The sequence below is a fragment of the Palaemon carinicauda genome, chromosome 1 (genome assembly GCF_036898095.1).
Source record: "Palaemon carinicauda isolate YSFRI2023 chromosome 1, ASM3689809v2, whole genome shotgun sequence".
Taxonomy (NCBI): domain Eukaryota; kingdom Metazoa; phylum Arthropoda; class Malacostraca; order Decapoda; family Palaemonidae; genus Palaemon; species Palaemon carinicauda.
The window spans coordinates 308,471,955-308,486,438 of record NC_090725.1 but is presented as its reverse complement, the minus strand read 5'-3'; the positions used below and the strand labels follow the sequence as shown (position 1 = coordinate 308,486,438).

Genomic DNA, 14,484 nt, shown 5'->3' with positions numbered 1-14,484 from the left:
CCTTCTGATACGACAAAACTTCACCCAACCCCTGAAATGTTCTCAGACAGACTTAACCCAAAAGTGTGCAGTTTTCGAACTACATCTCTCATTGGTAACTGGTTCTTCTATTACAATCATACTCTAATTACATTTTTGTTCCCAAAGCAATCATTAGAAAATCTGAAAATTATCGATGAATCAAGAAGTGGCAAATATTGATGGCTATAATCATGGAGTATCTTGCCAGTTTTATTTGATTCAAAGCATAACGGTACCAATCAAATACCCGTCTTGATATTTTCGCTTTTTTAGATTTTTGTTTTGATTTGGAAAACCTAGTCAAGAGTTCTCTTGCTTGAGGGTACATTCGGGCACACTTTTCTGTCTTATTTCACTTCCTCTTGTTTTGTTATGTTTTTATAGTTTTTATAGGAAATATTTATTTTAAGGTTGTTACTGTTATTAAAATATCTTATTTTTCCTTGTTTCCTTTCCTCACTGGGCTATTTTCCCTGTTGGGGCCCCTGGACTTAGCATGTTGCTTTTCCAACTATTGTTGTAGCTCAGCAAATAATAATAATAATAATAATAATAATAATAATAATAATAATAATAATAATAATAATAGTAGTAGTAGTAGTAAAATAAGTCAAATAGCATTTCAGTGAACAGTTTTCCAAAGTAGCCCTTTCTTGTAATAAACATTATAAAATTGGCAGTTTTAATTGTTATTGAATGAAATAAAGTACAGAGAATAATGCTGATTGAGAATATTGTTTTTATTCCAGGGATGGCTATTGCTTTCGTCGTTCTAATTCTGGAGAACCTTATCTGGAGACACCAAATGGCATCATAAGATAAAACAACCGTTTGTCACTTCATCTGGAACTTGACTACAATAAAGTAAACGTCTCAATGTTTATGAATATTTAAATATTTGTCTTTAAATGTTACCAGCTTCACAAAACTAAGTGGAATATGTTAAAAACTTTTTAAATAGTAATATAAATAAGCAGAATATTTGAATCTTTGTCTATAAACGTTACCAATTTCACGAAACTAAGTGAAATATATTAATAAATATGTGAATCGTAATAAAAATAAGCAGAATATTTGAATCTTTATCTATAAACGTTACCAACTTCACGAAACTAAGTGAAATATATTAATAAATATATGAATCGTGATAAAAATAAGCAGAATATTTGAATCTTTATCTATAAACATTACCAAGTTCACGAAACTAAGTGGAATATATGGATATATATTTAAATAGTAATAAAAAAGCTGAATATTTAAGTCTTTATCCATAAACGTTACCAACTTCCCCAAACCAAGTGGAATATATTAATAAATATTCAAATAAAAATAAGCTGAATATTTGAATCTTTATCTATAAACATTACCAACTTCCCCAAACCAAGTGGAATATATTAATAAATATTCAAATAAAAATAAGCTGAATATTTGAATCTTTATCTATAAACGTTACCAACTTCACATTCCAAGTGGAATATATTAACAAATATTTAAATAGTAATAAAAATAAACAAAATATCTGAATCTTTATCTATAAACGTTACCATCTTCACCAAACCAAGTGGAATATATTTATAAATATTTGAATCGTAATAAAAATAAGCTGAATATTTGAATCTTTATCTATAAACATTACCAACTTCACATTCCAAGTGGAATATATTAACAAATATTTAAATAGTAATAAAAATAAACAAAATATCTGAATCTTTATCTATAAACGTTACCATCTTCACCAAACCAAGTGGAATATATTTATAAATATTTGAATCGTAATAAAAATAAGCAGAATATTTGAAACTTTATCTACAAACGCTACAAACTTTACGAAAATAAGTGGAATATATTAATAAATATCTAAATAGTAATAAAAATAGCCTGAATATTTGAGTCTTTATCTATAAACTTTACCCAATTCAGGAAACCAAGTTTAATATATTAATAAATATCTAAATAGTAATAAGAATAACCTGATTATCTAAATCTTTATCTATAAACTTTACCAAATTCCCGAAACCAAGAGGAATATAGTAATAAATATTTCAATAAAGATAAACTGAACATTTGAGTCTTTATCTATAAACGTTACCAACTTCACGAGGCCAAGTAGAATAGGTTGAATAATATTTAAATTGTAACAAACATTAGCTGGATATTAGGATATTTATCTATAAACGTTACTAACTTCACGTTCCAAGTGGAATATAATAATAAATATTTAAATAGTAGTAAAAATAAGCAGAATATTTGAGTCTTTATCTATAAACGCTACCAGCTTCACGAAAATAAGTAGAATATATTAATAAATATTTGAATAGTAATAAAAATGAGCTGAACATTTGAATCTTTAACCGTAAACGTTACCAACTTCACCTAACCAAAGGGAATATATTTATAAATATTAAAAAAGTAATAATAATAAGCAGAATACTTTAGTCTTTATCTATAAACGTTACCAACTTCACCAAACTAAGTGGAATATATTAATAAATATTTCAATATAAATAAGCTGAATATTTGAATCTTTATCTATAAACGTTACCAACTTCACGAAACTAAGTGGAATATAAGGTTAACTATTTAAATAGTAATAAAAATATGCAGAATATTTGAGTCTTTGTCTATAAACGTTACTAACTTCACCAAACCCCGTGGAATATATTAATAATTATTTTATTAAAATAAGCTGAACATTCGAATCTTTATCTAACTTTACCAAATTCACGAAACTAAGTGGAATATATCAATAAATATTTAACTAGCAATAAAATTAAGCTGAACATTTGAATCTTTATCTATAAACGTTACCTACTTCACGAAACCAAATGAAATATATTAATAAATATTTAAATAGTAATAAAAATAAGCTGGATAGTTGAATCTTTATTAATAAACGTGACCAAATTCAGGAAACCTACTGGACTATATTAATAACCATTTAAATAATAATAAAAATAAGCATATATTTGTTGTTACTTTCTTTTTCTAATGGAAACCTATATCTCTTATAATCTGATTTTGAATGTTGGTTTTTGTGATTCTATTACTCATATTGTCATAATTTTTATTTTTAATGGATTTCAACTCTTTTCTGATTTTTATAAATAATTGCACCCTTATCATTATCGATTTTGAGACTCGACCTACGGCCTAGGTCGGATTTATACCTATAAAGTGACTTATAAGCTTCCTATACTTGTAATAAACATATAAAAAGCATATGCAATTTCATATACAATTATCTATCATTTTACAAAATCCACAATCTTATTTATAAGCCTCCATGGGAAATATGGGTACTGGAGAGAGAGAGAGAGAGAGAGAGAGAGAGAGAGAGAGAGAGAGAGAGAGAGAGAGAGAGAGAGAGAGAGAGAGAGAGAGCATACAATAATGTTACGGCACAATAAACTGTAATGTTATTAACACATTAATATATATCAATTTACGTTAAGAAATCACATCTCTTCCTTACGGGACAAACAAAAAGGTAGCGTTGGAAGTGAGAAATTAGTGGTTAGCCTTCTCTTGAATAAGCATTTGGCTTGTAAGAATTCTTCAGTGTGGCTGTCGTTCTATGCAAAGGGATAAGCAGTCTTCCATTTCATCGTAGATTATGCCATTTTTTAATTAAATATTGAATTGCGATCTTTATGGTGAATAATGGTGAACACCTTTATCCGAGGCAAGCCTACAGCACTTGAAGTGTTTACAACTTTTCCACTTGTTTTATATATCTTTATCAAGTCCTTTAAGTCTTTCATTGTAATCATATTCTTCTTAGAATCACTAACTGAATATTTCTTGGGAGACATTGCTAAAATATGATAAGATTGCTAGGATATAAAAGGATAACTTTAACGTTCACGTACACAACACCGCAAACGAAACTCGTAAGAAACTAATGCATTTAGACAACTAGTCACTTCCAGCTAAAACAATAGAAAACCTGTAGGCGTCTTGGCGCTTTGCATTTGTTATTTTTTCATAAATGTTAATCATTGTTTTAATTATAAATGAGATATTCTAATTAAACCTTTCATATTTTTTTATCGAACATAGAATAAGCATTAAGACATTCTTTTGCTAACAACCATTTAATGAAATAATTATTCGGCTTTACAACGCAACTAGGCCAACAATACATCGGTCGTAATAAAGTTGCATGTCAGATGTAGTTTACATTTTCCTTTATTCTTAGGTGGTAACAGTGATATTTTTTGTTTATGATATGTATACAGTACCACTACTATTTTATAATGAATGAATGTAGACGCATTTACTTATTTCATAAATGGAATTAAACATTTATTTTTCAATTTATTGTAATGGTTTGATGATATGACCAATGTTAGGTTGCGTAAAATGGCGTAACTCATATTTTATTTTCCATTTAATATTTTGTAATATTAATCATTCACAAGGAGCAAGCATGCACATGGTATATTCCGTAGAAACAAATGAACTACAAAGAAAGAATAACAGCTTACAACGACAATGGGCCAAAAAATACAAAAATATAAGGTAATATCAAATGAGCAACGGTAAGTTAAACAAGAAAATAACAGTTATTAAAGGTAACTAAGACGGTCGAACTTGAAGCTCTGAAATTATATTACCTGCTAGGAAAACATTCTATTCCACCTTAAACTTATGAGAATTAGTATGTACAGCATTTCATAGAAGTCTATTCAAAGTTTAAAGGCCGATCATGAATGGAAGAGCCAAGGGACAGTGACAATACCTAAGAGACTAACCATGTACAAATAAGAGCAGGGGCCATACCCCTCTCCAACCAAGCTGGGACCAGGGAGGGCCATATAATGGCTGCTGATGACTCAGCAAGTAGAACTATAGGCTCCCTAATCCCTAATCCTTAGCTCAAAATGATGGTGAGGTTGCAGACACTACAAGAAACAATCGACCTTGAGTGGGGCTTCGAATCTCGGTCCGACAGATCGCCAGGCAGGGACGTTACCTATAGTCCACACAACCCGTAGCGGGAAAAAGGGAAGTAATGTTAGTTCTGGGCATCAGTGCCATGTCTGAAGCTTCGTCAGATTAAAGAAGCACTAGCTCATGACGCAGAAGGTCTAAGGATCTAAGCCATAGAAAAAAACTGCTTAAGACAATATTATCTGGAATGAAAAAATCCAGGGAACGGTTGATGAGTTGACAGTTGGACAGTAGCCTACACCTCAATTGGTAGAACAACTGGGATGATGGAATTCAAGTTATATATTCTATTCATTATATATATATATATATATATATATATATATATATATATATATATATATATGGATATATATATATATATACATATATATATATATATATATATATATATATATATATATATATATGGATATATATATATATATATATATATATATATATATATATATATATATATATATATATATATATATATGGATATATATATATATATATATATATATATATATATATATATATATATATATATATGGATATATATATATATATATATATATATATATATATATATATATATATATATATATTGAATAGAATATATAACTTGAATTCCATCATACCAGGTGTTCTACCAATTGAGGTGTACTCTCCAACTGTCAACGCATCAACTGTTCCCTGGATTTTATATATATATATACATATATATATATATATATATATATATATATATATATATATATATATATATATATATATATATATATATATATATATAGTATTATTACTAGTTAAAGTATAACCCTAGATGGAAAAATTTGATGCTATAAGTAATGAACAATTAAAGTATTTTAAGAACAGTAACAAAAATAAAAGATATCTTTCATCCGTAAACTATACAATACTTCCAAAAAAAAGAAGAAGAGAAATAAGATAGAAAAGTGAGCCCAAGTGTACCTTCAAGCAAGAGAACTCTATCCCAAGACAATGGAAGGCCACGGTAAAGAGTCTATGGCACTACCCAAGTTGATTATCATTAGTTTAAGAGGAGATAAGTTACTGAAGAACATTATAGAGGATAAATTTGAAGGACAAAGATCCAGAGGAAGGAAAAGGAAATCATTGCTAGATTAACTGAAGAGAGGGAGAACGTACCAAGAGCTAAAAAGAGATGGCCATGATTAGAGATTTATGGAGGGAGACTAATCCATGAAAGGACCTGCCTTATGACAGAACAATGGAGTAGTTGTAGTAGTAGTAGTAGTAGTAGTAGTAGTAGTAGTAGTAGTAGTATCCTTATTAAGGGTAAAAATTAAAACTGTTTTGATAAGCATTATGGTTTATTATACATATGTAGGAATATACTAATGATATTACTTCATTAGTCTTTTATAGATAATCTCCAATAGACAAGACCAAGGAATCAGAATAATCTATAGAGCCTGTTTGATACGAGATAGTTTTCAGTGGTGCACGTTACTGTAAAGAGTCTTTTGATATAATTGTGGCACTCAGGGTATTTTTGTTATGACAATCTCGACACAAAACGCCATCCCAGCGATTGATAAGCAGCACATTAATGTAGCAAACAGACCCTGTAAGGAAAAATAGTGAAATTATATTGATTTCAGTATTGATATAGATCATGAATTCATGCATATCACTGAGAGGGTTCAGGGACAAAGTAAGAAGAATGTGTTCTTACTATTTAGAAAGCATTTTTACTTCATCTAACTGGTTTTAGTTTACACTAGGAATCTGGTTTGTATTTAAGGTAACTTAATTTATTTACATTTAGAAATAGAGTACAGTGTAGATAGTTTTATATGCAAAAGTTCAATATCTTTTATCCATTAAAACAAATGCTTGGTCTAATTATCTGATTGAAAAAATAATATAGCCTAGAGGTTAAAGGAACACAGTCAAGGATACTACATTAAATCTAATGTAGAGTTCCTACATTCCACTAATTTTCCCGAGGTTAGAAAAAAAAATACTTAATAGGCTCGAGATTGGGATTGAAAGTCAGTCTTGCCATGTCTTTTTGCAGTGGAGACTAATATAATGATGTTTTTTATGCCATGGGAGGATAATTAATTCACTTATAAGGCTGATATAGAGTTAGAAATTCTATAAAGATATCAAACCAATATTATATTGGAAGACTGATTTTTTCATGAGCGTCACTTATTATCGCACTTATTCTATCCGCGCGTCACTTAGAATTCCAAATTACTCTTAGAATTTTCTGGTCTTTGTAAACCATAGGTTTGAAGTTAAAAAGAAGTAAAAAAAGTACTAAGAGGAAGTAAAAGAACTACTGAGTAAGATGTCTTACTTACCCATATATTTGGCAAGGATAGAGGTTCTCTCACAGTAAATTTTGAGGGCATGTGATTACATGCCGTAGAGTTGGCAACATTTTTCCTCTGCCAGTAGTAGTAGAGGCCTGCTTCAAATATTGCATGGAGTCTGGAAATTCGAAAATTAAAAAAACAAAAAGTGATGCATCATACCCGTTATCTATGTAATAAATATCTCAATACAATGATGCATATATATCTGCGAGATAGGGGTACGAAGACTGATGTCGTTAAACGTCATTATATATATGAATTTCATTATCAATATCGTTGAATTTTCCCAAATTTGCAAAGCCATAAAACAGTATAAAATGTTAGATATCAAACAATTTAAGTATTATGCATAACATTTGTCAATCAAAAGGAAGAGAGGACAATCAGCAGCTGAAGACCAACTAGGAGAACAATACTCGAAACAAGGTAGAATGAAATAATTAAAACAGTTATTTTAAGTATTATGCATAACATTTCTCAATCAAAGGAAGATAGGAGAATCAGCAGCTGAAGATCAGCCAGGAGAACAATACTCGAAACAAAGTAGAATGATAGAATTAAAACACTTCTTCAAAATAGATTGATCACCGAAAATCTTAAAATAAGCTAGTTTTTGTGCAATTGAAGAAAACGCAGACTTAAGAGGGCAATTTTCAATGTCAATGAATATCATTGATCATAATGCGGATGGCTGAAGCCTAATTCTTAACGCCTTTGATTATTATTATGAAGGACTATAGACGCCACAGAGATTCTGGGTGAAATAAGCCCCGCCCCTTATGACGTCATAGCCATTCACATTGTCTCCTGCTTTACCAACGATCACAACACATCCCTTTAAAGTGATTATAAGTTAGTATAGGATGAAATTTGTAAATCGATATATAGTGGTCGCTGCTAACGTGGAAGACAACGTGATTGGCTATGACATAATCATGGGACGGGGCTTATTTCGCCCTGAATCTTTGTGGTGACTATAGATAAAAATACAAAGAATTCAATGGATAGCATTTTGATATCGCTTAGTACCGCACCTATCAGCAAAATGCCCTCTTCATGTCACTTTGAAAAATGCTGATTGAAATGAGAAATGGGGTGAAAATTTATCCTAGTTAGATTAAATAGAAAAAGATTTGTAATTTGTACCTTAAGCAAACACAACTTATAAGATTTCACTTTTAAACAAGTCTTGAAACCATTCAAGGAAAATAACTAGGTCAAAATGAAGTAGAACTCCACTGCCATCCAAGAGTTTTCTCAAATATTGATGAACAACTTTGCCTAAAATGCGTTCTATTCTCTTGAAGGTTTAAAGGGTACTCATGAATGAGAGAGACAAGGGACAGTGACATTGCCCTATCAGTCAGGACAATGCCCCAGAGATTGACCATATTACATATGACCAGCGCCCAAGCCCCATCAACCCCCAAGCTAGGGCCAAGGAGGGCAAGGCCATGGCTGCTGATGACTAAACAGATAGAACTATAGGTTCCCATAATTAATGAACTACGAAAAAATGGACATATGATTCTGGTTTACCAAATATGAATATTGATGGGTCAAAATCAAAGTGATGCTTATGTAGAATTGATGCAGTTTAAGAAGTAAATAGTATGTATGATAGTTCCAAAAGTTAAAAATAAGAAAATAGCAAATGTTTGACAAGGATCGTGGTTTCGAAAAAGTAACATTTATAAAGAAGAGAAATATAAGAAAGTTATGACCATTTACTTAAACAAAATATAAATTATAACAACTTAGTTCTATCATAGAAAGAGCCCACTTGGAGAAGTGATTAATGATTCAACCATTTTCAAGTTAAGTAGGTTTTATGATGAAATTTTAAAAGAAAAAAATTAGAAGAGTTTGCTATTTTTTCGGTCTGTTTGTTAACTATTTTCGTTCTCTAATTACCACTTTACGAATGGTATTACAATGAATCTCTATTTTACTGCAATTCAGCAACATTGCAAGCATGAAAAATTCCACCGCATGGGCTGGAGAGATTTTAGTAAACGAAAGAAAGTTATGAAATGTAAAATTCCTCTTTCTCTAAAAAGAAAAGCATTTAATCGGATTGTTCTACATTGTTATCAGGATATCTGCGAAGTGGAATCCATTACTATCAGCGAATTATAAATATCAGTTCAAAGATTCTAACACCACATAAGTTATACGAGTTTGTTTTGTTATACGAGTTTGTTTTGTTATACGAGTTTGTTTTGTATACCTCCTTAGCTGAAAGGAACTTAGAGTTAACCTTTGTACTCTACTTGTTATAATGATTGAATTAATTTCATATGCTTACCTGTGGTTAACGGCCGGAATTAGTGGACTTCCTTTCTGAAACACCAACCCCATTGTATATGGTATAAAAGGCTCACGCGCTATATAGAATTGGCACACACCTGTGTCAAGGATTAACAGTAATATTAGTAATACCATAAATAATAATAATAATAATAATAATAATAATAATAATAATAATAATAATAATAATAATAATAATAATAATAATAATAATAATTTTTCTTCTTCTTCTTCTTCTTCTTATTATTATTATTATTATTATTGGGGAGCATATCTACATTAATATATCTGTAAATTGTTTAAAAGTTAAGATACAAATAAAGCATTTGATAACATGCTTAATGCTCCTCTTTAATTTCATTCTGATTGAAAAGATATATCCAGTGTGTATATATTTTCACATAAATTACTACCCCTATTTTTAAACTAGTGCTATTATTATTATTATTATTATTATTATTATTATTATTATTATTATTATTATTATTATTATTATTATTATTATTATTAAAGGGAATGGTAAATCATGAGCACTAAACAATTTTGATATACACAAATAATATCAAATAAGATTTTGATAATTGGCATAAAATCGAGGACTTGAAGAGCTTGAAGTTTTTGGAGAGCCTCTCAGTATATCCTCAGACATCCAAAAGATGAGAAATGACCATTCCACAATTTCATAGAAATAGTGATCAAAGATCTCCATTATTGAAAGAAAAATAATCTAAATCTTTAAACGGAAAATTAAACTTACTTTCATTTTCTTCGTTTATGTCTTTAGAAATCAACAACACTCAATATCTAGGCACAAAATTACTCAGTCAAAACAGATTTTCCAAAAAGAAATAAGTTATTTGAAAGAAGGCCAAGAAAAAGTCTTTTATATAGTTTTATGGGTGCAACATGTCTTATCAATTTCGTATATTACTCACTTTATCCCTTGAAATTACAAAGGAATGTTTGCTGTTGTTGTTGTTGGTGGTGGTGTTGTTGTTGTTGTAAAAATACTTACCAATATGCTCTAACTTTAACTGTATTTAGTATATTACCCCCTTTATCCATTGAAATTAGTAAGAAATGTTTGTTGCAGTTGTTGTTGTTGTTGTTGATATTGTAATAAGACCTATCAATCTGCTCTATCTTTAACTGTATTTCGTTTACTGTATTGCTCAATTTAATCCCTGAAATTACAAAGAATTTTTTGCTGTTGTTGGTGTTGTTGTTGTTGTTGTTGTTGTTGTTGTTGTTGTTGTTGTTGTATTAAGAATTATCAATATGCTCTAACTTTAACTGTATTTCTAATATTACTCAAACTATCCTTTGAAATTAAAAACAAATGTTTGCTGTTGTTGTTGTTATTGTTGTAATAAGACTTATCAATATGCTCTAACTTTAACTGTATTGCGTATATTACTCATTTTATACCTTGTAATTATAAAGACATTTTGTTGTTGTTGTTGTTGTTGTTGTTGTTGTTGTAATAAGACTTATCAATAAACTGTAACTTTAACTTACATGTATTTCCTGTTACTCACTTTATCCCTTGAAACCACAAAGAAATTTTTGTTGTTGTTGTTGGTGGTATTGTAATTTAAATAAGACATCATTATACTCTAACTTTAACAGTATTTTGTATAATGTATTACTCATTTTATCCCTTGAAACAACAAAGAAGTTGAATCCTAAACCAATCCGAATGAGAAAAATTAGAAATTACACATTTACCTGTTTTGGAAAAGTAGCCAGCAATGAGACTTCCCGAATCTATGGTGTCAGTTGCAAGGACGTGGGTCCCGTGACTGACCTGGTTCTCCAGAGCTTGGTCGAACTCCCACCAGGGGACATCTGTGTACCGTCCAACTTTAGAAAGGTCGGCTAATTCCTTCAGTTGTCCGCTTTCAACACTCTGGAATATGATAAGCAAAACTTGAATATGTATGGATTCTCTTTGTTCTGTTATTTTTCTCGATTTTTTAATATGCTTCTTGGTTAAATAACTCTTGCCATACTTGATCATACTAGTAAGGCACGCTTCATACAACCGGATTGATGCTTCACGATTTGATGCTGAGCGGATTAGAAATCAACGAAAATTAATGAGGCCCTTTGCATGCTGTCTGCTCAGAAGAATTTCCTAGCAACAGAATTTCCGAGCGGTAGAGTTTCCGAGTGGAAGAATTTCCGAGCGGTAGAGTTTCCGAGTGGAAGAATTTCCGAGCGACAGTATTTCCAAGCGGAAGTGACTTAGCAGCCTCATGCACTGCTAACTTAAGCAGTTCCAGTGCCACTCGGGGAAAATTTTCTCATGTGAAGACATGTCTCTTAACTAGCGGATATATTTCTGTCTCTTAACTAGCGGATATATTTCCGTACGGGAAAAATCTGCTCGTGTGAAGCGAGTCTTAAACAGGCGCCCACACACAGTCACACAGGCATACACACATATACACAGACGTGAGTATGTGTGACTGCATATGTGTGTAAAAATATATTCTCTCAAGTTGAGAAAGGATCTTCCATCTTATTAATTATGAAGTACTGAGGTCAAATCGTCTAAACAAGGCTACATTTTTTAAAGGCACGTTGTATGTACCTCCAATTAAACAAATACAGAGGTAGAAATGAGTTTATCTAAACAAGAACCAGAAAAAAAACACCTTGTAGGATTGGAAAATAATTAGGTTTGGCTAAGTGGAAAATTTCATAATGGAAACAACAAGTGGAGATGATATACTAACAAGAGAGAGTTACAAGGGATTACAAGGATTTTGGATGTCTCAAATAGTTTTTAGTCCAGCAGGGGAGACGCCATTTGCTCTTGTGTAAAGAGAGAGAGAGAGAGAGAGAGAGAGAGAGAGAGAGAGAGAGAGAGAGTAAAAACTTACGAATAAAGAGAGTAAGAGAGAGTAAAAACATACAAATAAAGAGAGTGAGAGAGAGAGTAAAAACATACAAATGAAGACACACACAGAGAGAGAGAGAGAGAGAGAGAGAGAGAGAGAGAGAGAGAGAAAGTAAAAACTTACGAATAAAGAGAGTGAGAGAGAGTAAAAACATACAAATAAAGAGAGTGAGAGAGAGTAAAAACATACAAATAAAGAGGAGAGAGAGAGAGAGAGAGAGAGAGAGAGAGAGAGAGAGAGAGTAAAAACTTACGAATAAAGAGAGTGAGAGAGAGTAAAAACATACAAATAAAGAGAGAGAGAGAGAGAGAGAGAGAGAGAGAGAGAGAGAGAGAGAGAGTAAAAACTTACGAATAAAGAGAGTGAGAGAGAGTAAAAACATACAAATAAAGAGAGTGAGAGAGAGTAAAAACATACAAATAAAGAGAGAGAGAGAGAGAGAGAGAGAAGAGAGAGAGAGAGAGAGATTAAAAACTTACGAATAAATAGTCGGTCACAGCAGTGCGGAATGGGAAAATAACGATCATCTTATCATTATTCAGCAAATCTCGTATCGTCTCTATGGGTCTTGGGGCATATCTAACTGCCAGGAGGGAGATGAGGCTGGTGCCGTAACTCCAGTAGATGATCATAGATGCCACTAGCCAACCAGCTACCAGGACTCGCTCTGGCGTCTTGCGGAGTTTCATTGTTATTCCTTAGAGAGAGAAACAGTGAGGGTTATTTTAGATATTTCTGTTATTGTTATTACTAGCCAAGTTACAACCCTAGTTGGATAAGTATGATTCTATAAGTTCAAGAATTTCAATAAGTTATTATTATTATTATTATTATTATTATTATTATTATTATTATTATTATTATTATTATTATTATTATTATTATTATTATTACTACTACTATTATTATTATTATTATTATTATTATTATTATTATTATTATTATTATTATTATTATTATTATTATTATCTAAGGTACAACCCTACTTTCAAAAGCATGATGTTAAAAGCTCAAGGATTCCATTAAGTTATTATTATTATTATTATTATTATTATTATTATTATTATTATTATTATTATTATTATTATTATTATTATTATAGTAGTAGTAGTAGTAGTAGTAGTAGTAGTACTAGTAGTAGTAGTAGTAGTAATAGTAGTAGTAGTATTAGTAGGTAAGCAACAACTCTATTTGGAAAAGCAGGAATCTGTAAGCCCAAGGACTCCAATAAATCAGTATTATTATTATCATTATTATTATTAGCTATGCTGCAACCCTACCTGGAAAAGCAGGATGCTATAAGCCCAAGAGTTCCATTAACTATTGCTATTATTATTATTATTATTATTATTACTAGTCAAGTTACAACTCTAGTTGGAAATGCATGATACTATAAGCCCAGGGACTCCAATATATTATTATTATTATTATTATTATTCCTAGTCAAGTTACAACCTTAATTGGAAAAGCAGGATGTTATAAGCCCAAGGACTCCAATATATTATTATTATTATTATTATTATTATTATTATTATTATTATTATTATTATTATTATTATTATTATTATTATCATTATTATTAGCTAAGCTACAACCATACAGTACTTGAAAAAGCAGGATGTTAGAAGGACAAGGACTCCAATAAGATATCAAAAATTATTGCGCAAAGTACAATTGCACAATTTATTTCAGTTGTTAGAATCTTAAGCAACGATCTATTACCAATTCATGACAGGAACGATTTCGGGACGAGAGTATAGATTTAATTCGACTAATTTATCACCAAGACTTAAAAAGAAATATTTCTTTTGCTTAAAATAGACGAAACAATCATTCATAGTATATACCTTGTTGAAGAAGAAGACGATAAGTATGGAATACAACCGCATATAAATACAATAGGAAAGGATCCTTAGAATAGTTCCTCCCAACCACAC

At 30.5% G+C, this 14,484-nt stretch overlaps 1 protein-coding gene across 1 annotated transcript in view; it reads right to left on the bottom strand.

The window, feature by feature from the left end:
• Positions 1-6,364: 6,364 nt before the first annotated feature.
• Positions 6,365-14,484, bottom strand: part of LOC137640150 (glutamate receptor ionotropic, delta-1-like) — a 31,632-nt gene continuing 23,512 nt past the window's right edge. The window contains exons 13-18 of the mRNA XM_068372657.1: positions 14,395-14,484; positions 13,027-13,244; positions 11,370-11,550; positions 9,640-9,739; positions 7,317-7,446; positions 6,365-6,569 (exon numbers count right to left, since the gene is read on the bottom strand). The exon at positions 14,395-14,484 is cut by the window's right edge and continues 208 nt beyond it. Coding sequence (XP_068228758.1) covers positions 6,486-6,569; positions 7,317-7,446; positions 9,640-9,739; positions 11,370-11,550; positions 13,027-13,244; positions 14,395-14,484 — 803 coding nt within the window. The 3' untranslated portion in view covers positions 6,365-6,485. The remainder of the gene's footprint in view (positions 6,570-7,316; positions 7,447-9,639; positions 9,740-11,369; positions 11,551-13,026; positions 13,245-14,394) is intronic.